General features: G+C 35.6%; 2 protein-coding genes across 2 annotated transcripts; one reads left to right on the top strand and one right to left on the bottom strand.

Annotated features, from left to right (window-relative positions):
• Positions 1 to 1,135: 1,135 nt before the first annotated feature.
• On the top strand, positions 1,136 to 18,944 carry LOC144433945 (glucose-6-phosphate exchanger SLC37A4-like). The gene is made up of 9 exons (XM_078122356.1): positions 1,136 to 1,594; positions 2,827 to 3,059; positions 12,754 to 12,889; positions 13,947 to 14,063; positions 14,957 to 15,115; positions 15,568 to 15,653; positions 16,462 to 16,575; positions 16,966 to 17,104; positions 17,493 to 18,944. The coding sequence occupies exons 1-9, from the start codon at positions 1,438 to 1,440 to the stop codon at positions 17,657 to 17,659; spliced, it is 1,308 nt and encodes a 435-aa protein (XP_077978482.1). The 5' UTR covers positions 1,136 to 1,437; the 3' UTR covers positions 17,660 to 18,944.
• Positions 4,721 to 10,935, bottom strand: LOC144433611 (putative aldolase class 2 protein RP493). Its single transcript, XM_078121948.1, has 4 exons — positions 10,612 to 10,935; positions 6,754 to 6,919; positions 5,156 to 5,400; positions 4,721 to 4,885 (listed from the first exon to the last, which is right to left on the bottom strand). The coding sequence occupies exons 1-4, from the start codon at positions 10,933 to 10,935 to the stop codon at positions 4,721 to 4,723; spliced, it is 900 nt and encodes a 299-aa protein (XP_077978074.1).
• Positions 18,945 to 25,075: the final 6,131 nt, after the last annotated feature.

Here is a 25,075-nt window from a genome sequence, read left to right as displayed (position 1 = left end):
GAAACTGCTGACAACGATTTTGCGCGAATTGTTTGCAAGTTTATTTATACAAATTCTTTTCTATTCTAAATTTCTATCTGTACAAATTTCTTTGTCTTTCACTCATGGTCATGTACTAGCCCTACTTGCATACGGAGTAAGTCGTCCCTTCCTTCTCCGGTGTTGAGAGAAACGCCTGCATCGTCTGCAAGAAGAACATTAGCGAATGAAATGTACGTACTACACCATCAATTTCAAATGGTGAGAATTCACCGCCTTTCCCCATTTTTTCTCCTATGTAAATACTAGTGAATGCGAAAGCTGAATTTTGTTTCAAAGTGCCACTGAAAGGAAATTTAGACTGAGTGACGATGGTCACGAAGTCTGGTAGCGATACTATACACCCACCTATGCCCTGGGATAACTCACACTTTCTCAAACATGAACAAAAAACCTCTCCTAAATTGTTCACGCGTCCATAAATATATACATGTATGACAAAACGGATATATCTATGACAGAGCACACACGCCTGTCTAATACCTACTCGATATGTACTGATTTACACACAACTTTTTATTGGTTCTGTAACGCGAATACCTTTTCATGCAATTTTTTTGTTCACGACACCAGGTCAGAAATTAGAATGGTATTTTATCATCAACAAATAAAAGGACAGTTTGATTTACTCGATAATTGATTTTTTTATCACAAGGTTCAGTAGTGCTATAGGCATGGTGCGGTGTCTGTCCGTCCGTTCGTCCCTCCGTACGTACGTATGTATGTATGTATGTATGTATGTATGTATGTATGTATGTATGTATGTATGTATGTATGCATGCATGTATGCATTAGTCAAATATATATTATTACAAATCACCACTACATGTACAATGCTAGCCATGTACGGTATATACAGCATGTACATGTACATACTTTAGTACTTGTAAATACATACGTACCCATGCATAAGCGTACACCCATATATACAAGCTCACATACATGTACTTAACCTTAGCATATGCGGTATAGCTTTCACATGTCACTATTGCAATTAGCTGCAAAATGCGGAGTTATATAGGTCAACATATTGGGCTATTTTTTAAACTTCATAATCATCACTACCTGCACTTTAATATACTCTGTTGTCCTGAAACTCAACTTTCTCTCACAAGCTATAGCGCCACCAATCTGTTGTAACCTACATTGACTGGTCAAATACCCTTCGTAGTAACATCACTGTGCCATTCACATGCAGCGCTCGAGAGAAAGCAAATCAGTGTTTGTCTGCAGATAAATAATTGTTCACCAACAGAACATACACCACAGTGTCTGCACAAAACAACCACTTGCACTGGATGTTATGTTATTTAGAGCTTCATCAGCCTACTATTACACTTAATTACGCAAGCAACGACAAGCTGTTACTTGTAATCGAGGCAAACCCTACCACGTACCATGCGAAGCGTGACGATGGGGTCATACTGTGGACACCAAGCCGGAATCTTTTGTGCTATGTATATTATATATATGCTGTACATAGCCACTAGAAAATCGTTTACAAATGTGATGTTATATATTATTGAAGAAAGAGATATTAGCAAAAGTGAATTAGGTAAGTGGTATTATATACATTATATATGTTTATTTATATATATTGTGTAGTCATCCTGCACATGCCATGCCCCTTTCAGTAAGCTTGGTACCAACATGCTTGCCGAAAGCTTCGCTGCCTATCCGGATAACGTACACTTTGCATGATTTTAGGTTTTCCTGGAATCAACGCCTGTCATTATTGTTACCCTCATTTCCCCGTAATAATATATAGGTCTCGATATGACATTTTTTTTTTTTTGGGGGGGGGGGCTCGTTTCAAACTAACACACGTATGCCTGATGAATATAGACGTACCCAAAGAACGTAACATATGGTGATTTCCTGCCGGTTATTTATGTACTTTCCATTCCATTTGTGCTGACGTTAACTGGCTCTGTTTGATACAACCAAATAGAAACTGCACATGCTACACTTTAAGATAACAAGATTGAATGAATACTGGTGATTTTGTGACTTCTTGTCAAAATAATATGAATTAAAATGCACAAAACACTGGCTCCCACATGTCTTCATCTAGTTGCTTTATGTTAAATCTCAGATGACAGGGTCTGAGGTTAAATGGTGTATTTCATTTAGACAAACGAGTAGCAAGAAATTCCATGTTTTCTTAATTGTTTTTCTGATTGGTTGCATCAAACACAACCAGTGATGAGACAGGCAGTAAATGGTGTATGCATCATGTGGATATTATTGGTCACACTGGGCCACTCATGAATACAGAACAATAGTCGCAAATGAATGCATTATATTCATGATATTGTTCGTCAACTTTTGGGCCGGTCGTGTTTTATTTTCATTGAAATTACTAGCCGAAGAGACTAGCAGCAGTTAGTCAAACCACTGCTAAGTAATGTGCATATATTTAATAGCGTGATAGCTTATACATGTAGATCCATGTATAAATGAGTTTTGTGTAGCTGTACATATGCTATAATAAATCAAATCAAATCAAATCAAATCAAATCAAAATTACATGTTGGGTTCGCATCCTAAAATAAGATTTCACGATTCACCCTGTTACAGGTACTAATTATGGATAAAATAGACCTCTAATTGATAAGTAAAATGCTGGTTTGTTGCGTATATTGTTGGCTGTCTGATTGAAAATTGACACGCACAGCTAATGCAGCTCAAGGTCGCTTCGATATTCCTTTGACGGTTTGCAGGTGTATACAACTTGTAATTAGTAAAATAGTGATAATTGATTATTGTTTCTGTTATATCTTTTAGGATTGATAAGCAGCAGTTTAATGATAGCGTATAGTATCAGCAAAGTCTTCAGTGGCTACTTTGTTGACAAGATAAGTTCACGTGTGACGCTGTCTGTGGGGTTGGTTCTTTGTGGTGCTGTCAATATATGTTTCACGTTATTTGATTCAATATATGTCTATGCATCGCTTTGGTTTGTGAATGGCCTAATACAGGGTGTTGGTTGGCCATCTTGTGCGAAGATCCTTTGCAAGGTAATGTGTCTTGACCTCTGGCTGCTACACTTAAATACACGAAACCCTAAAACAAAACGTCGTCTGACTCGACACAAGTCTGGAACACTGCTGCATTTTATCGTCTGGCTCAAAAAAGCTGCTAAATTTATATTACCTTCCGTAAGGAAGGTTTTATATTGGAGATGAAAAGTGTGTGTGTGTGTGTGTGTGTGTGTGTGTGATTTAAGCTCCAGAAATGAAGGTCCGCTCAGACATGGATTACGAAGTAGCAATTTACTTGTATTTAGGATGTCCACTAGGATATGTTCATATTTGGACGGTATCTGTCATCGCATTCCTTTGATCTTCACTTTGATATTATCTGAAATAAACACGCCCTAATACTCTGCCATAGCCCCCTAAATTTTCAAAATGTGAAACATTGTTTGTGGTTTGATGTTTGATTGAGTTTCAAAAACGAATTTTCAAATTTCGATATCAATACCCAAACACCAAGTTCCAAAGTCACATATCATTCTTTCTTAAACACCAAATATTAAACAACATTTATTGATTAATGATTGTTTTTAAGAGAAATATGGAATTTAATTGATGGACATTACATAGTCAATTACAAAAGAAATAAAAACGATTTGCAATCGATTCTGGACTGACTGCAACCTTTCGCTTGAAGTTGGCAAGTGAGGTGCAGTCAACCAAGTGTTGCGGTAGGCAGTTCCACAAGTTGATGCAGTCCGGGAAAATGATTGGCGGTACACTACTGTACTTGTGAAGGATATGAGATATATTTAGATATGTCTTCACCTGCACATTACAGTACAGTTGCACAGAACACTGCAAACACTCATGCAAACACCCCAAGTACTCTACCCTTGCACCCAACGTCGTGAGTTTTGTCATAAAATCTACTCCAGTTAATATAAAGTATTCTACATCAAAATTAGTAGTAAGTATGGAAAGCTATGCTAGAAAGGTTTGACTAAATATCCCTCAGATGTTACCAAGGTTTTAATTCCTAAGTAAATACACTACTGACCAACTGATTTAAATATACGATTGAAAGGTTGGACAATAACAAACAAGAACATGAAATCGGATTAATGTCTTTACCAAAAATATACATACTGTGAAAACTAACTAGGTCTAAACTCATCATTAACGATGAATGGTCTAAAAAAGAGAATGTACATTATCCAGTGTAAATAATACATGCAATCGAGCCTTCAGTGTTCTAATAAGACAAACTATTAGTAAATCTATTGTTCTTGTATGTGGTAGATTACACAAGTTGGTGATAGCGGTTCCTCTGTTGTGTGATTCTAATCACCTTGTCATCACGATAATGTAATCATTGGAAGTCCTAAACACCACACTGCAAGTTATGGAACTTGAACTCCCTACTGAGACTAGTATTAAACAAACTCCATTCAATAGCTTATCCCAGTTGTATCAACAAGTTGCCTCAATGGTTTTAGTTTGTGTCTATCTTAGAAAGTCGAATACGGCTCAACTACCCGAGTAATATCAAAAGCGTTGCAAGTTCTGAGAGACATCTCTTAGTAAATGATTAATGTTAACGTTGGTGAAAGATTTGAGGTCTAGCTGATATTTTCAGCAGTAACACCAGAATAGATTATGGATTCCAGATTATTTCTTTTCACATTCTCATCACTCATTATTTAGGTTCTGAAGTCTGGTTCTTCTTTGAGTAACAGTCGTTTCATGCTGTTGAAATGGGCGAGATGACATACCATCATTTGTGATTTACTACACATCTGTGTCATCCTTTCTATGAAATCCTTTGAAAAAATCTTTATCTCCTTGCCTGTTGACATAGCTAACACCTAATATGGAAAAAAATAGAAGTTTCAGTTTGTATTGCACTGATCTGATAATTGCATTTCTCTAATTGCCACACACACACACACACACACACACGTATGCATACATATTATGCAAAGCGACACAAACACACACACACATACACACACACACAAACACACGCGGGGGCGCGCGCACACACACAAATGCACAGTGACGCAGAAAGACTCTTCCATGGCAATATCAAACATCTTAATTGTACTCATAAGTATATACAACATTATAAACCATACCTGGAACATGGCACAGCGTTCAAGATAATACATCCTATCAAATGCTTTGGCGATATGGTCAGCTACACACAACACTCCATGGTTGCCCATCATGAGAACACTCTTGTTACCAAGCACACTAGCTAGTCGGTTTCCTTCCTCCGACGACGTAGCAAGCCCATTAAATCCTGTATCATATGCTATTTCATTGTAAAACTGAACCACATTTTGGTGGGACATTAACACTTCTGGATCTTTCAGAGTGGCTGAAACAGTAAACAGAGTATAACATCTGCGTTTATAACTTTCAAATACAATAGACCTTGCCGTGGTTACAAACATCGATAGTAAATCACCTGGTAAGTTTATTGAATTTCACTTCAACTAAGGCCCAGAGTATCGTTTGGACTTCTCCATGTACCCAATCCAATAATCATAGGCACACGACAAGTTCGCCTTTTATGGCAATTAGTAGTAGCTACATCACAGCCTGTTTTGTAATGTCAACAGAGGTGTGACCTGCAACCATGTGAAATTAAGAGAAACTGGCCGTTGGCCATAAGGACATACAGGTAGTAAAAACTGTTGGTTCTTGACCAAAGTTTGGTAGATCAAATGATTTACAAACGTTGTAACACACAAGAAGTTCAAAATTGTTGTTGTTATTATTATTATTATTATTATTATTATTATTATTATTATTATTGTTGTTGTTGTTGTTGTTGTTGTTGTTTTTGGTTCTTATGGAAAACTACTGGTCCTTGATAAAGTTTATGACATGTATTTACAGCCCCACCCCCCCCACACACACATAAAGATCAAACAATGTTGAACTTGAACAAGATACAGCATTTTGTCATTTGTTGTAACAAACTTACAGTAGAAAGGATAGTTTAATATTCACAACAATTTATTTCATCTATATAATTTTTTTTCTGTTATTCATAATGTATTATATACAAAAAGTTAAAATTCAGATACAAAGACTGCACATAATGTGGATGAATGTATGCATTAACACCTAAAATGAGACTAAATGTCTTAGAAGTCCTAATTAGTCAACACAGTGATAATTAGACAAATTCTACCAACCACGTGTGTTGTATGTCATTGTAAACTTGATATTACCAATGATCTGAATCGCGACGGGTCAATTTGACTTACAAAAAAGATACCACAAGATCTGATCCGCGCTGGTAAAATTTGGATATCGATCATTACCATTGGATTTGAATTTGATTTTGCACACTGCATGCAATAAACGTTGAACTTTGTCGTGTCAAAAGTCGAAGCAAACTCTGTCAGATTTACTGATTTCTCCCATTGTTTTACCAGGTTTCCGAAACCTTTGAAAAGTAGAAGACAACAATACCTGATCAGATAATTTTAAGGTAGGAGGGATTGTTGTAAAGTTACCGGAGTTTTCCGAAAACTAGCCCTGTGCCACTTTTCGGAAAATCGGCAAATTCGGAACCACAACAGAGGAACTAATAGAAGCTCAGGGCGATTATTTGGCAGCCAACACTCAACAGCCATGTTGATCATATCATTACTAATAGGGACGTATATGCTGACTGAAGGTAATGCTGCAGAGAAGTCAGAACATTTGCTATACTTACCTAGTGCTGTGGTGTATGGTGGATGCATATGGAAAGACACTTTGATGTCAGGACGAGCTCGATAAATAGTATGGTGGATACCTATAACTGATTCATCAGGCTGTCCGTCTCCTTCAACAACTTCGCCTGTTTCCATGTCTACTCCTATTAAAGTGCTCGCTGTTACCTACAATAATAACAGAATTGGGTGTCAGAAAGGAAAGTAAGATAACTTGAAGAATGCAATAAAATATTATGTTTTAAAATGAAATACGCAAATACTACTCATTGGAGTGGCCTTATTGTTTATTCTGTTTCACATGACAATCCATTCCTTGAATCTAACCCAAAATATTTTTTAAATAGCGCGAATGTACAGTTTATGCTGATTGTTTTAGCATGTTTATCCGTTATCTTGATAGGCATACATATGATTATTCTGTTAAATGTTTATCCACATGGCTACCAATGCCTGTTATTACATTTGCTGTGTACATCATCATGTTGTTGTTGCTGTGTGGATGGTCTTGTTACTAGGCATACATGTGATAATTTTTTTAAAATGTTTATCTATATGTATACCCATCCTTCTTATTATATTTGCTACATGTACACGCCATCATTTGGCTGTTGAACTGAGCGTATTCCTTGTTGGTAGGCACTTTGCATACATATTTGTAGGTTTATTCACTTGCCTACCCAACAATGTTGTTATCTTTGCAAAATGTAATGGCATCTGGCCATTGGTGAGGCCTTGGCCATAGTAGCTAGGACAAGGTGTGCCATTGTGTCTTGAAAACCATCTGTGGAATAACACCTTGAAACATCCCCATCAAATTTCCGCCACATCGTCCACACACACACACACACACACACACACACACACACACACACACACACACACACACACACACTGACAGACAGACAGACAGACAGACAGAAGCATAACATAACCTCTCCTTACGGGAGATGAAAATTCATAAGGCTAGTGCTGTAAGCTCACAGTATGAGCGTATCAGTCTTTCAAAACATTTTCAACACTGTAAATTCGATTACATCCACTTCCTGAAATGGTAATATTTTCAGTGGTGAGGGAGCTTTCAGTATTTACAAGGTGGAGGGCAGGAGGAATCGGGGGGGGGGGGGTCACATATTTTGTGTTGCAATATTTGGGGGAGGGTCACATTTTATGATCCGTAGTTTTGTGACCGAATTGAATATTCAATTATTGTCAATTTATTTTGTGTGTTTTGAGATGTAAACGTGAGATGAGCAGTCAACGAGTACTTTACATGTCAAAATACAAAAATATAAATACACATATTGTAAGAAATTGTTTAATAAAACGATGCATTTTGTTGAATGTACTATCTCACCTTATCATTCACACTGTCCGTGAATGTTGTTGTTAAAATATGATGGTGATGATGATGATTTAGTTTTGAATGTCATAGGGATCACGGACAGTGATGCATGTAATGCCACAAGTAGTAACAGCGAGTCAGATTACAGTGACACTGATAATCGCAATGCTGAAGGTAAAGGTGATGATGATGATAATGATATCGGAACTGTGTTACAAGTGACCAGAGTATGCACAACATTGAAAGCACGTTTTAGATACTAACTAGATTGTGTATGATTATAAGAGAAAGGTCACTACCCAGTTTTTTAATGTTTGTTACTTTACAACCATTGCAGGAGTTATGTAGAAACGCCTGTGATCAGAACATCGTTTTATCAGTGGTGTACAATGGAAACTGTCTTTGAGGGTGCCGAAAAAAGTCTATTTATCACTACCAAACTGACAAACACTGGTATAAATATCAAAACCGGGTCCCCTAGATTCACACGACTCTCTTATCGGTGTGTTTATGTCTGTCAAAGTTAGTCATGTTGTAACACAAAATTCTAGTGTAAGCTCATAGATTAATTTTGAATTTTGCACTAAGAGTCGAATTCTATTTGTAATGTGCTTTAACACAGACCATCCATCAATGGTCTATGAATTCAGCAATTTCACAAAATGTCCACACACTCTTTCCTGTAGTGACATGGGCATGCCCTTGAAAAACGACCAACACCCTCCTGACCAGTTGTTTTGTCACATCCACAGACTTTCAATTCTGCAACTACTTGTTGATGATCGAAAGTCTTCATTTAGACTTTTCCATATTGAAATAGACGATCGCTACTTGAAGGTTTCATCATTACCGTATGACAGAAAAGTCGGCTGATTGCATATTTGATATGACCTACGTGTTGGTGTCAGATCACCTAACGGGTTAAACACCAAACCTTAAAAAGTCACCAAAACAGACGAAAAAACCCTCAAAATCACAGCAAAACGCTACAATTATTGCAGCTATGATTGGTTTGAAGGTACATACATGATAAAGTGTGGAGTAGCAGTGAGAAAATCATATTTGATGTCCGAACAGCCTTGGTTCAATATTAAAGTCCCTCTATATTGTAAATTATCATCAAAATTGTATTAATAATTGTAAAAAGCTAAACATTAATACGGAGTGAGTCGGCCCTTCCTTCCCCATGGAGAGTGAAACACGTGCACCTGCATTACAAGCAGGACTAGTATCCTGTCAGAACCAACAGTCGACAGACGACGCGTACGGTAGCCTTTCTATAAGAGTGGCATTGATCCGGTTCTTCTGAAATACTCAGATGTCTTCTGTCGTTTAGATTTCAAAATCCGTTCAAGAGATTTCGAAAAGGACCGTACATAAACAGAGTTGCTAAAATACAAACTCCACGATCACATCTGTTGTAAGTAGTCATTGCAGACTTGAATGCCGTGTGTATGTTTTGTTGTGTTGTCAGGTGTGTTGGCGATTTTTCGCCCAAAACTCAACATATAATCTATACAGTGAAAGTTTATTTTTAGGACCAGAAAGACTATTACTCGAATGTTATTTTACAACATGAAAAATTTTCACACACACAGACAAACTGATAAAAGAGTCGCGTGAACCACAGACAAGTACATGTATGTGCATGAACCTACATCAGAGGGACCCGGTGTTGTTTTTGTATCAATGTTTGTCAGTTTGATAGTGATAAAAAGTATACTTTTTTTTCGTTCTGATCACAGGCGTTTCTATATAACTCCTGCAATGGTAGTATATGACAAATATTGCTTTCTAATACAGAGTCAAAATCATTTAATTTGTATGTATACATATAATGGGAATATTGATTAACGTTCAGTATATGCAAATATCATGGGAAGGGTCATGTGTTACAAAATGGGGCAAAGGGGAGGGTCACCTTTTACGAATGGAGAATGGGGGAGGGTCGTGTTTTCTTAACAGACCATGTGTGATTTCCTCCGACCCTCCCTCCCCCTTGTAAATACTGAAGGCTCCCTAATACGGCTCATTTTTGACAACCCAACTTTGATTCAGATTATTTTCGGTGAAATAAGATAAGTAACACATGATTGGCACGGGCAATGATTCATTGCCTACCCACGGGCTAGTGGTCATGACTGTAATAATTGATGATACTTTATAGGTGTCACCAATTTCATACAAGTGATACGATCGACTGGTGATTGTGTATGTGGCATAGATAACAACAGGCTAGATACGCAAGTGGATAGCAATTGTAAAAGTGAAAACAAATGGCTGTAGCAACTGTGAAATGGCGGTGCTTATTGCAAAGGTAACATCAATGATAGATTGACATGTGGATAAACATTTTTTTAAAGAAGGAAATAATGCGTATTGTTCAGTTTGTGCTACAACGCCATTAGCGCTAGTTTAAAGGTTAACGTATGATTATTATATGCGGATTCGAACATGGGTGAAGAGTCCAAGCAAAAGAATTCTTTCTCAAATCCCTTAAAAATCTTATCGTTACCTCTTTCCAGTGAAGGCCATAAGGGATGACAAGCATCACTTGCTGACCACATCCATCTCTCCTCGGTGCCTTGGCCGTCAGATGGTTGCACACCCCTTCACTGAGATTATAATACTGGAAAGATCGATACACGGCAGCAAGATCAGCTCGGACATCGTAGTTTTGCTGGGCTGCTTCGTGTTCACTTTGCCGTTCTGATGTGCTCGTCGATTTCGACTTGACCCACACGCACAGCCCACCAACTATGTTGGGTTTATTATGATGGGGGGAAACACGAGAGGCGCGAACGCCCAATCCGAGGACTTGACCGATTCTAGTCGCCATATAATTGTACATACTGCTGTGCTCTTCGCCCGGCCCTTGACAAAATGACGCTGGAGCAATATACATAATAGTAATTATAAGTTAAGTTTATTTCAAATGCTAAGGCCTCGGCCCATCGCCCAAAACATTTTACATAACAGTAGAGAAGAAAAGGAACAAAGAACTGAATATCATTCTACTAATAATTGACGGAAAAATACTTAAATTGTTATGTAACAATAGTAATATATATTGCATCTTGCCTGAAAAAAAACAACAAAAAAACTCTATAGGCATAATGATAATTATGTATCTAATCAACAATGTTGCAAAAGTCATTACTTAGATCATTGCGTACTTCTAATACCAATGTATCGCCGTACTACCAATCTATTTCTTATCTAATTTTTTTAACGTATTCTCATCTTCATATTTTCTGATTAAAAATCTATCAATATTATTACTAAGAGTCACACAGAAAGATAAATTAAAGACCCCTTTCAACACTGATATTCATGGTTTGAAAGTATAATTTCAGTCAATCACTTGTGTGTGTCAATTTACCACAGTGACATTACAATGTTATTGTTTTTCAATCGAATATGGCCCACAATCAAACATTTGTGTAGTGAATAAAATGACTTTTGGTGTCCCCAAAGGACAAGACAAAAAAGTAAAATTTTTGTGGCGTGATCTATGAAACTCCTTGCCAGGGTCAGAGAAACACAGGCCAATGTACACCTAAAAACACCTAATGTACACACACACACACACATACATACATACATACATACATACATACATACATACATACATACATACGAAAATAATTTAAAACCAGATTTAAACTGAATACGAGTATGTATGTGTGTGTGTGTGGGGGGGGGTGTATGTCTGTCTCATCATTTTCTAAAAATAAAGACTTGCGTAAGTGAAACGAAATTTGAACTGATTCTTGGTTTTGGTAAACATGCCATGAATATTAATGATTTTGCCCTTATACGGGAGGCATTCAGTTTTAATATGGTATCCATTTTTTCGATAAATGTCTCTGTCGGTAAGATTTTTGATGAGCCAGGCAATACCATGGAGCAGTATTTTAGTAAGAGTTTTGGTTGTGTCAGATGTTTTGCATCAGGTTTCGTGATTTCGATTGTAATTATAGTATTACTAGTAATACTTAACATTTCACTGTGTAGATTTGTAAATTCAGATATATATTTTGTTTGCATGTGAAAGAATTTCAACAGTACAGATTTTTTTAGTTAGTATATATAATTATTTCTGTAGTATTTCTGAGATAATATGTTCGCTTTTATATTATATAAAAAAACTGCACTGGTAAGAATATGGAGTATTAGTTCCCATGAAAAAATTGTCAATTGTATCTCACTTAGATTTTAAATAGACATTTTGAATGTGTAAAAACTGAAAACATTTATAAAACTTAATTTCAAGTTTAACACAGGTCCGAATTTTTGTCCAAGTTAAGTTGGAGTGAATATTGAGGAGGATATACTTTTGATTTAGAAATTATGTTTCTATCTTATCTGTACCTGTTATCTGTTATTACCACGTCCACCATCTAACATATCATCATGTTTTGAAGAGATAGGGTTGCAGGATGAAAAAGACACAAAAAAACAAACAAACAAGCAAGCAAACAAACAAACAAACAAACAAACAAACAAACAATCAAACAAACAAACAACAACAAAACAAGCACAAAACTCACCAGCTAATGGAAACAAAATATTTGCTGATCAGTGTAATATACATATACAACATATTAACAAGGTCATTTACATATCATATATTATGTTGTCTTTCTTTCTACAGTGGTTTTCGCCTGCTCGGTTGGGTACTATGTGGAGCCTATTGTCGACCAGCATAAATGTATCTGGTGTACTGGCCCCATTCTTATCAACAATTATAGCACCGTTGTATGGATGGAGGGTTTGTAATCAAACACTAGGTATATAGCTTATAGTCAAATTGTCATAATTAATTAGAAAGGTATTAATATTGATTTCTTAGTTCTATTCATTTATTCTTCTACTCATTGCAAGTAACTATACATATATATAATTTAATAACAATACAAAAATTAGCCAACACTAGACAGTGAAACCCGACAACCAAACTCTGTCTGTCTGTCTGTCTGTCTGTCTGTCTGTCTGTCTGTCTGTCTGTCTGTCTGGCTGGCTGTCTGTCTGTGTCTGTCTGTCTGTCTGTTTCTGTTTCTGTCTCTGTCTCTGTCTCTGTCTCTCTGTCTCTCTCTCTCTCTCTCTCTCTCTCTCTCTCTCTCTCTCGTATCGTTATTCATGTTTCAGATAACATGTTCATGATGCAATTTATTGCTGTCAGCTATGACAGCATCAGTGCATCACTTGACTAGCCGATAGCTAAGCATCTCGCATATTCAAATGGCAATCAACAACAATAATCTCGATATAAGTTATATCAAAATTGAATAATGGACTCCATTATTCAATTTTGATATCACATATATCGAGATTATTGGACTCTTTTGTTCCTGTGTTGCAGTTTAGTGATAATGTGAGGTTGGAAATCAATGTATATATAACTCTTATTACTGTGGAAGCGATGTAGATTTTAGCGAGTCGAGTAAAATTTTTTCATGCAGGTCGTAAGAAATCTATCCCACCGCTGCCACGAATGTAATGTTACGTGATTTCCGAGTGAGTTTCGTTGTAGCACGGCACGATAAGTAGTATTAGAATATAGTGGGCAAATGGAGCAATCAGAATCACACAACTGCTACTTTAATGACATTGAGTCTAGATCTAAAATTTACATGTGACTGGATAATTAGATAAGACTACTATTTAATATTCAGAAGGTTCATGAATATTGATGAATATTAATGTATAGTTTCAGGACGAGTGCACTTTCACATTCCATTGTAGACGTTTAAAAACATTGTGCCTTATTGACGCTGTAAGCCTGTGCCATTTTCCACAGTGTGTTTTTAACCTTTGCAGCCATTTTCACATCTTTGTCTTTTGTAGGAATATTCGCTATCTTTGTAGCTTTGCTATGTTTTCTTGTTGTCAAAAACTCTCCAAAAGATGTTGGATTTCATGACATTCTATCAGATGTTAGCGAAAAGTTGAAAAGAGACAAAGGTAAATAGAGCATCACTATATGATATTTTGTTGTCAATGAATATTTGATGTGTGTTAACCTACTTTGCTTGGATCTTAAAGTGGCCATATGGATGAGAATTGGTTGTTGTTTTGGATTTTTTAATGGACAGAACAACTTCAGTATGTTTCCAACTTGAAAACAATGTGAAACAACATATACCAAGTATGTGTTCGTAATTCAATACATGGCAAAAGCTGTAAATAATTGTAAACAGTTTGTACGTACAATAACAAACATTTTACACATTTGTAATGTTTCGCAAATTATGAGCTACAAACAAGAACTTGACATGTTATTTCATGCTGTGTTTTCACGTATAAAACATAGTAAATATCAATTAAAAATCCAAATTTCTCGATCCGATTCTCATCCATACGGTCACTTTAAGTTCATTATTAAATTCTATGGTTATAAAGACTTGCACACAGTACGGTGATAAAGTTATAGAAAGTTGAGTGTTGTTCTTCATATACTTCATTGCTGCTGGTTTCGCCATTTGTATCACCCAATTATGTTTATTCGCATATGTGCTCTTGGATGGGGTTGCCTTTCAAAGGAGGAACTTCGAGCTTAGCAAACTTTGAAGACGATGATTGAGGTGGCAAATAACTTGGAAGATGATCATTTGAAGGACGTCAAGTGATCACACGCTCCTAGACTATTTTGCCATGGTAATGTATCATTATTAAATTTTAACTTAATTAAAAGTAAATTATTACTTGTAAAAAATGAGTCACCACTTAGCTCTATGGATATTCATTGCATTAGTAAAATTTTAGCATAGCAATGGCCAGTATTATTGAGATATTGCGCAACTGTAAATACTATAAGATTAATGTCTTTTCTTGTTCTCACCATTGCTGTCCTTTAGTTGAAATCGTTGGAGAAGACACAGTGTGGGATCTGGTCACAAGTCCATTTATATGGGTACTGTTCCTAGTAGATTGTGCTGCATTTGGTATCGTATGTGGATGTATAGATTGGTCTCAACTGTATCTTACACAGGAAATTGGCATCAGTACTCAGTTAAGTACGTCAATTCCAAAAATACGAAACACATATATGATAGACGCTCGAAGAGAACGTGCATACTTAAAAACTACTCCTGTGTATAAATAGAGAAAGAGGTGTCCATCACACCAAATAAGCACTTCATGCTGAAGGTGTATGTTCATGAAAGGTTGTAATTACTTGTGATAACGAAGTGTCCTGCAAGTAATAGATATATGAATGCGTAGTACTTTATAAGTTTGAGAAGTATTTAACAGTTTCATCTATTGTTCTGCTATTGAGGTAGTAGCGCTACCCTAAGAAGAGAATCCATGCGTAGAAAAAGTACTGCAATCAGGCGTCCATACATTTGAAAGGACAGTCATGTTAGATGGATTCGACATGTCTAATACTTATAGTATTTTAAACTGTGATTTGATATTGTGTATGACACCCGGTATGACAAGAACAAACGGTGATTATTTTTTTCAGCAAGTGCCTTCGTCAGCGCACTACAGATTGGTGCTACTGTCGGCAATATCGTTGGTGGTTACATAACAGATAGACAGGTTGCTAAGGTGAAGTACATAAAATGCATTTAATGCAACATAGTCGATGATACTCTCAAGTTGGTCATTTATAATTTTTGATTACTTGGTGGTATTTATGTCTGTGTCACTCCGGAATCATAGTCTATTTGTAGTTTATAGTGTGGTAATTATGACTTGTGACTGCAGTAATGTCATATATCTAGTGAAGTATCATATGATATGTCCATTCAAGCGAATTATATTATAATATTACTGCCCAAAATATTGACGTCTGCGTATACGATACTATGGGATGGCAATCAGTCCCATATGAGGAGGGAGAATGACATCCCCATTGGAAGAAGCAAACGGCCACATTGGGGTTGAAATATCTTCATTTGCAGAGTGAGCATTTACTAGTATATGTATTGGAAGTAATATTTTAGTCCTTGATAATCAGATTATTACAAACATGTATCAGTATAAGAGAGTTTATATGGTTGGAAATGTATATTGATTTTTGTGATTAGGATTTTTGCCCGATCAGATTGCTAAAATCTTGGAGAAAATGTCAATTTAGATGATGTACTGATTTTCTCAGCAACACAAGCTTCATCTGCACTACAGATGTCCCGGATAAGTAATGTAAAGTAATCACGTACATTGTAGACCGTTAGACCTCTGTTAGTCATCTATACTGCTGATGACCATACAATACTAACGTTAAAATTACCATTGTACTCTTGAATGTCTAAATTCATTTCTAAAAAATAAAACCCATAAATTCATTTATAAACATAGCACAATTCAATAACACAACTAATGTTGCAGTATTTTTTTTTTATTTCAATGGCAGTATGGTATTCAAAGGCGTGGAAGTGCTAGGTTTCCGATATTGGTGGTATATTTTTTAATATTAAATGTATCACTTCATCTACTAGTATTCTGGACTGATGCGCATTCTTCCAAGGTAAGATATGACTGTAGGGGAGTGACATGGTTTATTTATCATCATATCCTAAGTACAGTTATTGTTGAATGGAATACTTCAAAATCAAAATGTTAGATTTTTCCTTGTACTCATGAGTGTAGAAAACAAGACAGTTTATGTCATTGTGAGGGTATGGCATTACCCCCTAACAGTTCACTTCTTATACTATTCAGTGCAACAGTCATTCTTATAATCTCGGTAGCTGTAGTGGTGCCTGGTAAAGTAGTAGAGTGGCAAAATTTTGAGCAAAAACCTGCCAAAACACAGTATTTCGAAGCAGTTATTTCAGATTTGGTCATGGGGGAAAATAACACGCCAACAAATAACTGTTGTAGGTAATTGTTATATTGTGTTTGTTGTTCTGTCCAGCAATGGATTGTATTCCTCGGGTTCTTGATTGGTCAGTGTACATTTGGACCAGTAGCACTAATAGGCGTATTATGTATGGAACATTCACCACAACATCTATCCGGTACAGCCCATGCTATTGGTTCATCAGGAGCTAGTGGTAAGTCAAAATTAAAGATTTCTATTTACTAAGTGGAATACATGCTATTGGTTAACATTTACCTAACTAGCATAATATGCTACCTTCTGCCGAATATACACCAAGCCCTTGATTCAGCCAGAACGAGATATTTGTTTTATCACTTATAATTCGACAACTCAGACGGGTATCATGGTTGCAATCTTTTTAAGTGTTAGTCATATTCCCGACAAAACACACACACACACACACACACACACACACACACACACACACACCTCAGAGTTAAAACTTATTCTGGTGTCTCAGTTGTCAGAAACGTTTGACGTCAGACTGAGTGGCAAAAATAATAAATGGCACTCTTCTCACTGATCCTTTCATAATAATTATTGTACATTGTTCTTTTCAGTTGGTGCTGTCTTATCTGGGCTTCCACTAAGCTACATAGCAATCCATTATGATTGGGCTGGTGCGTTTGTTGCCATGGAAATTACCGCTGCTTTGGCACTCATACTTATGATTTTGGCGTGGAGAATACCCAGTAGGATAGGACGAGCTTACATCAAGACAGAATAAACAGGACATTATAATAATTGCAATGCTATCCTAATTAAGCTATTGATTTATAGCTATACAATGCAGGAAATTACTTTTGAACTATTGCTGATGATGGCTTAGGCCAAATAAAACAAAATCACATTGTCAAAGTATCGTTGGTCTTTTAGAAAATAATCCAATTCCAGATAAACAACTCCTTTTAAGACCGTAAGTTGAATTTGTACAGTACAGGCTGCATATTGTGTTCAGCTAGGTCACAAATATAAATTGTCTCCATTTACATCTCAGCAAACTATCACAGAAGTATTGTATTGGGACCAACAATTACCTTGTCTTTAGGTCGAAATACTTTCTCAAAAAAATGGACGTAACAAATATGAAATAATATCCTATTTTCTGAAGTTATGTTATCTGAAGCAAACATTTAAAGAAAAAGATTGCCTTTGAATATGACATATGTACGATAGGTTACTAGTAGTGCAGGGGCATATGGGTTTTCGTGTGAAATGCATGTTAATTTTATGAAACATATATGGTTACGTTCATTATAGGACCACATATAAAAAAATACATGTTGGCAATTTTTATCTTCAAAATTAGTCTTAGGGGGCTAAAAATAAAATGTGGCCCCAAGACCCTATTCTTAACCATTGGTTAGGCAATGAAAACCCATGAATCCATGTGATTATAGTCAACTTCCATTGATATGGCCTTAGCAACAGCCATTAATGCCAGTATATTTTGCAAAGATAACAACATTTTTGGTTAGTCAGGCCAAAAAAATATCAAAACATGTATGAAATATGCCTATCAACAAGACCATGTCCATAGCAACAGTCAGAACATTACTATATTGTAAAGATAACAACAGTAATTGGTAGGTATATATAAGGACAGCCTTAATTCTGTTTCTCATGACCCAAACGACCCTAAATGTCTTCAATTAGATGAAAAAGAATTAAATCGACGCCCTATATGGCAGGGTTATGAAAACCATGAGTGAATGAAAATTATTTTTTATCGCTGAAATTTGGGCAAATTCAATAAAACAAACAGTTCAAATGTTCCTTCTGACTTTACTTGCCATTTCTAAGTCATTCAGAATGTTAAAATATGATTATGAATCGAAGTAATTTAGTACATACATTAATGATAACAAAGTGCATGTGTCATAAAGTTTGATAATACCGTATAGCTTGTAATTTTAATGAGTTATTTGCATAATTAGTGATTTTCAGTAATTACGCTAGATCTTAAGAATGCACTCATCCTCTGGTGTTATATGGATGTGTGAGCTGATTAAAAATATGCACTTCTGATCTCAATAGATATTATACTTAATCGATAAAATAGAGAAAATATCACTGTATACTAGTACATGTATATTTTTGCATGTCATACCTCTCAGTATCGAAACAATAAACGGTTCATGCATATATTCGGAATAGGTAGCCGGTGGGGGTCAGCTATGAAACAGTGATGCGAAGCCCAGGGTTAGTCGAATCTCCACTAAAACTACATCGAGCTGTAAGCCATTAATACACGTACAATTACTGAAATTTAACTAGCAAATTACAGTCTACCATCTTTGAAACAAGTGAATATATCCATCGCCCTTTTGTAATAAAACTTGGCGAATCTCATAAGCTTAAGGTGAACAGATTACACTACCTATAGCTAGATCGTGTGGTGGTGTCTGTGGATGGTAGACTGGTAGCCTGAATGAGAATGAATGGGTACACTTAGGTAGGTTTTATTTGAGTAGACGTGGTAACAAGGAAAAAAATAGTTGACAAAACAACTACTTGAGTGGTAGACCTGATTATTTTTTTTTCAAAATTATTGTCTAGTATTAAATTGATTTTACTGGCACGACCCAACCTTTACCATACCTGTGACCCACCTAACTACCATCTCTGTCAAGGGGTAGTACGAGACAAAGTGACACTTTTGACTGTTCACAGCCCCCAGGGGAGAGGTCACCGGGGGTGAATTAAGTCAAAGGTGTCACTTCGTCTCATACTCACCACATTTACACATCCTCTGCTAAAGATTTACCCCGGTGGAAAGACATGGTCAAATATGACTTTTCGTATAGTGAAACTAAAATGGTGGACTCTAGTGAAATTTACAGCGGGTTAAAAATACACCAAACTCAACTTTTACAAAAGAGGATATGAACAATAAGTTCCAAAGCTACGTTTTATTTATTGATCTAGTAACTAATGGATATGCAATATCATGTCTGGTAGCGCAGAATTTTTCTTTCGACAAGGCGTGAAGGAACAGCAATCTAAGGTTTTGCCTTTATTGAAGGCATTCAGTTTACATCTGATATAAACATATTTTTGATCAATAGCATAGCATCAACTGAATCGTTACTATACAAAGTTATGTATTCGAGTGAATAGACCCAATTGTGTTTATTCAAAACTACTGTCTAGTCTCTCACTCACGCCATTATGTCGTATGCATTGTCTACGTTTCTACTAGTGTAGCTATTTGGTTGGAGTTACATGTCAATTCAAGGGAACAACATGAAAAGATGTGTTCTCCGCTGTTACATTTGATTACGTTATTTCATCGAAATTCTAAAATAAAACAGGATAAAGGACAACGTAGCATAAAATAAAGATGATAAATTCAGTATCTGAAGAATGTCTTTTCTAATATTTCAAAGGAATAATATGAATATATACATATTTAGTTTAGTTATTTAGCGTGAAGGCACTCTTACATTCGATTACGCAACGAACTTTCTCTTGGTCAGTCATGAATAAAGGTTGAAAGTAACAGCAGAGACACATTCTAATGTACCACCCAACCCCAACCACCAACCCACCAGAAAATAGTATCTTAAATCAAATTTTATTGCATTGTTAGCCATCATTCCAAGTTTTTTATTACTCAAATAAAATCTGACATTCAAATCCTCAACATAAACAACATGGAATGTACCCTTCTACATCTTTTGGTAATTCTCATACACAAATAACCTTTATTGCTGGGAATAAGTAGTCACATGCCAACTTGATGACTAAGTCTATCTCATTTTGACACCATTGCAAAGTGGGAAATTAATGAGCCCCCATGAAATGCCTTTAACAACGATTCATTTACTTTTTAACATGATATTTCTACAGAACATAGAGGGAGAACTGAATACAGAACAAATAACAAAAACGTTCTAAAGTAGCTGCAAAAATTACCCTTAATATTGAAATAAAAATTGCCAACATATATTTTTTAATTGCTCAGATAATGGGGAACACAATGATATATGTTGGCAAAAATTAACATGAATTTCACAAGAAACCCCAAAATCTGCCATTACTCTAGTCCATATCATGTTGGTGAAAAAGACATTTTTGCGACAACTATAATTGCAGGTTAATGGTGCAAAATTAATGACGCTAATTTCCTCGTTGGTTTGAACATAATATTATTATACATTGAAATACTATCCAGTGTAAATACAATGTTGAACGGTTTTATTGATGGTAGGATATTTATATTTATATACTTTAATTGATAAAAGTATTGGAGGTACGTGTATTCATTACTAGTACTACTCTGTTGTTTCTATGCATCATCTTTGGTAACTATATTCTGGAAAACTGTACTTCACAACTATAAGTTGTGCATTACATTTTGAATACCCTCAGTGTACAAACCTACTTACTTTCAAAATATGCAGTTATGTAAATTTAAAGAATATATTGTTTGGTGTAAAAAAAAACACTAAAAAAACTTGAATGTGTTCCAATGTATTTTCAATCTAAATATTAACTTTCATATTTACAAAATATTACTGCTTTGGCATTATGATTTCTCTCTCTACCTTCAAATAATTTTTTGTATTTATAACAGTAGAATTAATTTACTACATGATATTTATTACATGTAAACTTCCATAAAAATCATTGTTTGGTGTACGAAACTTAATGTGTTCAAGTTCCAAAACAGACCAAGTGTTGTCTGTTATTTTCAAAACAGTATTATTCAAAACTCAGTCGAATTTTGTTTTTATACTTACGCAGTGTATATGGAGTTACTTTATTTAAATCATGATTGCTAGGTCTAGGAAAGAAATAACAGAGACCATATTGATACCATGGGTAATTTAGTCCTTAATTAATTTTCAGTTTGGTGTAAATATAATATATTGTAATACTAACCCGTGTAAATATATAAAGGGGTAAAATTGATAGCAATGTGTTATTTTTATCTACATAATTTGCTGTTGAGAATGCGTGTATAATACCATGGTAATATTGCTTTGCATTATGACTCCTGTACGAACAATAGATTTGTATTTTCTAATCATAAAAGGTTCGAGTTTCAGTGCTCGAGGTGTATTGTGTCCAAATGCATTCTGTAATTAAAGTTAAAACACCTAGTATGAACTAGTGATCCATAGCGGCTTCAATTTGCATAGAGTGATCAAGGCACTAGTTGTATTCCATTTTCTGTAGGACAACGGTCAGATTAGCACGGGTGTCTTCACTAATTTGTTTTGACTATTGAAAGAATATGTACCTGAGAGTATGGTGTGTTATAAAACACTTATTGCCTGGCCTTATTCGGGCATTAGTAGACATCATAATACCCCTTGCGCCGTTATGTAACAACTAATCCCCCCAGCTTTCAGCCTCAGGGTATTATTAGTGCCCTCATAGCCATGCAACAAGTGTATACTAGTACCCAGGAACGGTTTTTGCATTTGTTTCATTTGAAAATAATATATAAATCAGCATCTGCTGTATATAATCATTGTGTATAATTCCTAAGTTGTAATCAGAGGAAGGATTTTTTATTCATTATTGCTTGAAATACACGTATATTACATTTTGAGTTCCCTTTACAAACCTACGTACCTTCACAGCATGCAGTAATGTACATTTTTAAAACAGCTTGTTTGGTGTGATGTTTGTCTGTGCCAAATTTAAACCCCTGCAGAGTTTGTCCATAGCTTTTAATGTACATAATACACAATCCTTTCAAAATATAGATACTTGATATGAAAGATAAAATATTATTTTAACCTTCAAAAAATATTGATATTTATTATAATACAGATATATTATAACAAATTTTCCTTTGGATGAAAATCTGAGTTGTAATAAGTTTAGTATAATTTGTTGTTGGCAAGCTGTGCTGTACAAGCTGAAATAGAACATGGTTCTGTTTTCTTAAATTAAGCCTCGGGATTATTTTCACAAAGTTCTTAAAATCTATTCAAACTTTGCTATAATGAAAGCTGCTTTTGGTCCTTTTGAATAACGAAAAAAAAATACTGGGGCTCCAGCTTTTATTTTTCTATAGAGTTAGTATTTGGTGGCCATGTTGGATTCTAAAGTGTCTTTATTTTGATAACATTTTGAACTCCATTTGTGAGACGACCCCTGATTTAACTGAGAATGGATTGGAGCTTTCATGAACAAAGTAACAGCAAAAGTTAATAGTTTATTCCCATATCGCATTTCACATTAGGTGAGACAGTGGCTTGAAAAGTGGAAATTTGAGAACAGTGTTCATAATGCTAATACGGTATCCTTTGTAGAAAAGATGCATTTTAGAAGAGCTTTGCTTTATGTAAATATTGCATTCAAAAGTTGTATTGTCTCATTTGCACAATCATGCATAATAGTTTTTATGCACTGGTGAAATTTAGATTTGTGGACAATAAAGATAGATTTCAAAGTCAATAAGAGTTTAGTGTTGTAACTTTATGCATTGACTACTTTGTGCAAGAATATCTCTGGGTCAACCACTCCTTGAAATTAGTATGATATTACACCATACATGTTAGTTTCAAACAAGGATCTTACATATAACTTAGTTGTGTTCACTATGCTGTCCAATAGATTCAATTATAACTCATCATTTTTGTACAGCCTCCAATGATTGGCTGAGATCGTGTCACATGGTATGGACTAGTGACCCATAGTGACCTTCATTTGCATACAGAAGGTACTGTATTCATTCTCTTTTTTCCCTAGGGCACTATTAATGTTGCATGGGAGTCCTGCCAGAGATTTGCTATGACTGGGAAGAATAGAATGTGTGTCTGAGAATGTCATGTTATAAAATACCCATTGCCTGCCCTTATTCGGTGTTAGTAAGACATCGTGCCCCTTATGCTGTTATGTAGCAACTGTTTCTCTCAGTTGTCTGCCACTGGCAATAGTTAATATATGACAGCCCTTGGAGATGTCTGCTAGTGCTCTCATTGCCAGGCAGTGTCAAGTAGTGCACCTTATTTTAATATTACTGTAATGTGTATGTGCTTCAGTCATCTTAATAATGCATTATAATAAATATGAATTATGAACAAGTTCTCTGATTAAGAACTGAAGACGATGGGTGTAATACTAGGTGGATGATGAAATTTAATGTACACATATGGACTGCATATAAAGGCCTCAGTAGTGTTCAATTAAAAGTTTTATTTTTGAAGAACCCCTTCTTGGAGTTTACAATTTGGTAAATATTATGCAAAACAATATATTCAATGTAATGGATTGACAACACTATACTGACATACTGTGTGTTGTCCTTCGATCCTCTGATGATATCTGGAAAGAATCTATGAAGTCCTGTCCATACTGGCACGAAAGAAGAGATTCAGTTGAGCTTTACTGTACAAAAAGTCAAGTTTACCCACCTTTACCCGACCTGTGACCCACATATATATTAAACTACCATCTCTGTCAAGGGGTAGTACGAGACAAAGTGACACTTTTGACTTCACAGCCCCAGGGAAGAGGTCACCGGGGGCGAATTAAGTCAAAGATGTCACTTCGTCTAATACTCAACACATTTACACATCCTCTGCTAAAGATTGACCCCGGTGGAAAGACATGGTCAAATATGACTGTTCGTATAGTGAACTAAAATGGTGGACTCTAGTGAAAGTTACAGCGGTTTGAAAATACACCAAACTCAACTTTTAGGGAAGAGGATATGAATAATAAGTTCCAAAGCTACGTTTTATTTATTGATCTAGTAACTGATATGCAATATCAGTTTGGTAGCGCAGAATTTTTCGTTCGAGAAGGTGTGAAGGAACAGCAATCTAATTTTTTGCCTTTACTGAAGGCATTCAGTTTACATCTGATATAAACATATTTTTGATCAATAGCATAGCATCAATTGAATCGTTACTATACAAAGTTATGTATTCGAGTGAATAGACCCAATTATTTGTATTCAAAACTACTGTCTATAATATTTTAAAAGAACAATATGAATATATAAATATTTAGTTTAGTTATTCAACGTGAAGGCACTCTTACATTCGATTACGCAACGAAATTCCTCTTGGTCAGTCATGAATAAAGGGTGAAAGTAACAGCAGAGACACATTTTAATGTACCAACCAAGCCCAACCACCAACCCACCAGAAAATAGTATCTTAAATTAAATTTTATT

This window comes from Glandiceps talaboti, chromosome 4 (assembly GCF_964340395.1).
Source record: "Glandiceps talaboti chromosome 4, keGlaTala1.1, whole genome shotgun sequence".
NCBI classification, from domain to species: domain Eukaryota; kingdom Metazoa; phylum Hemichordata; class Enteropneusta; family Spengelidae; genus Glandiceps; species Glandiceps talaboti.
The sequence above is the reverse complement of the archived record's forward strand: the minus strand, read 5'-3'. Positions and strand labels throughout refer to the sequence as shown.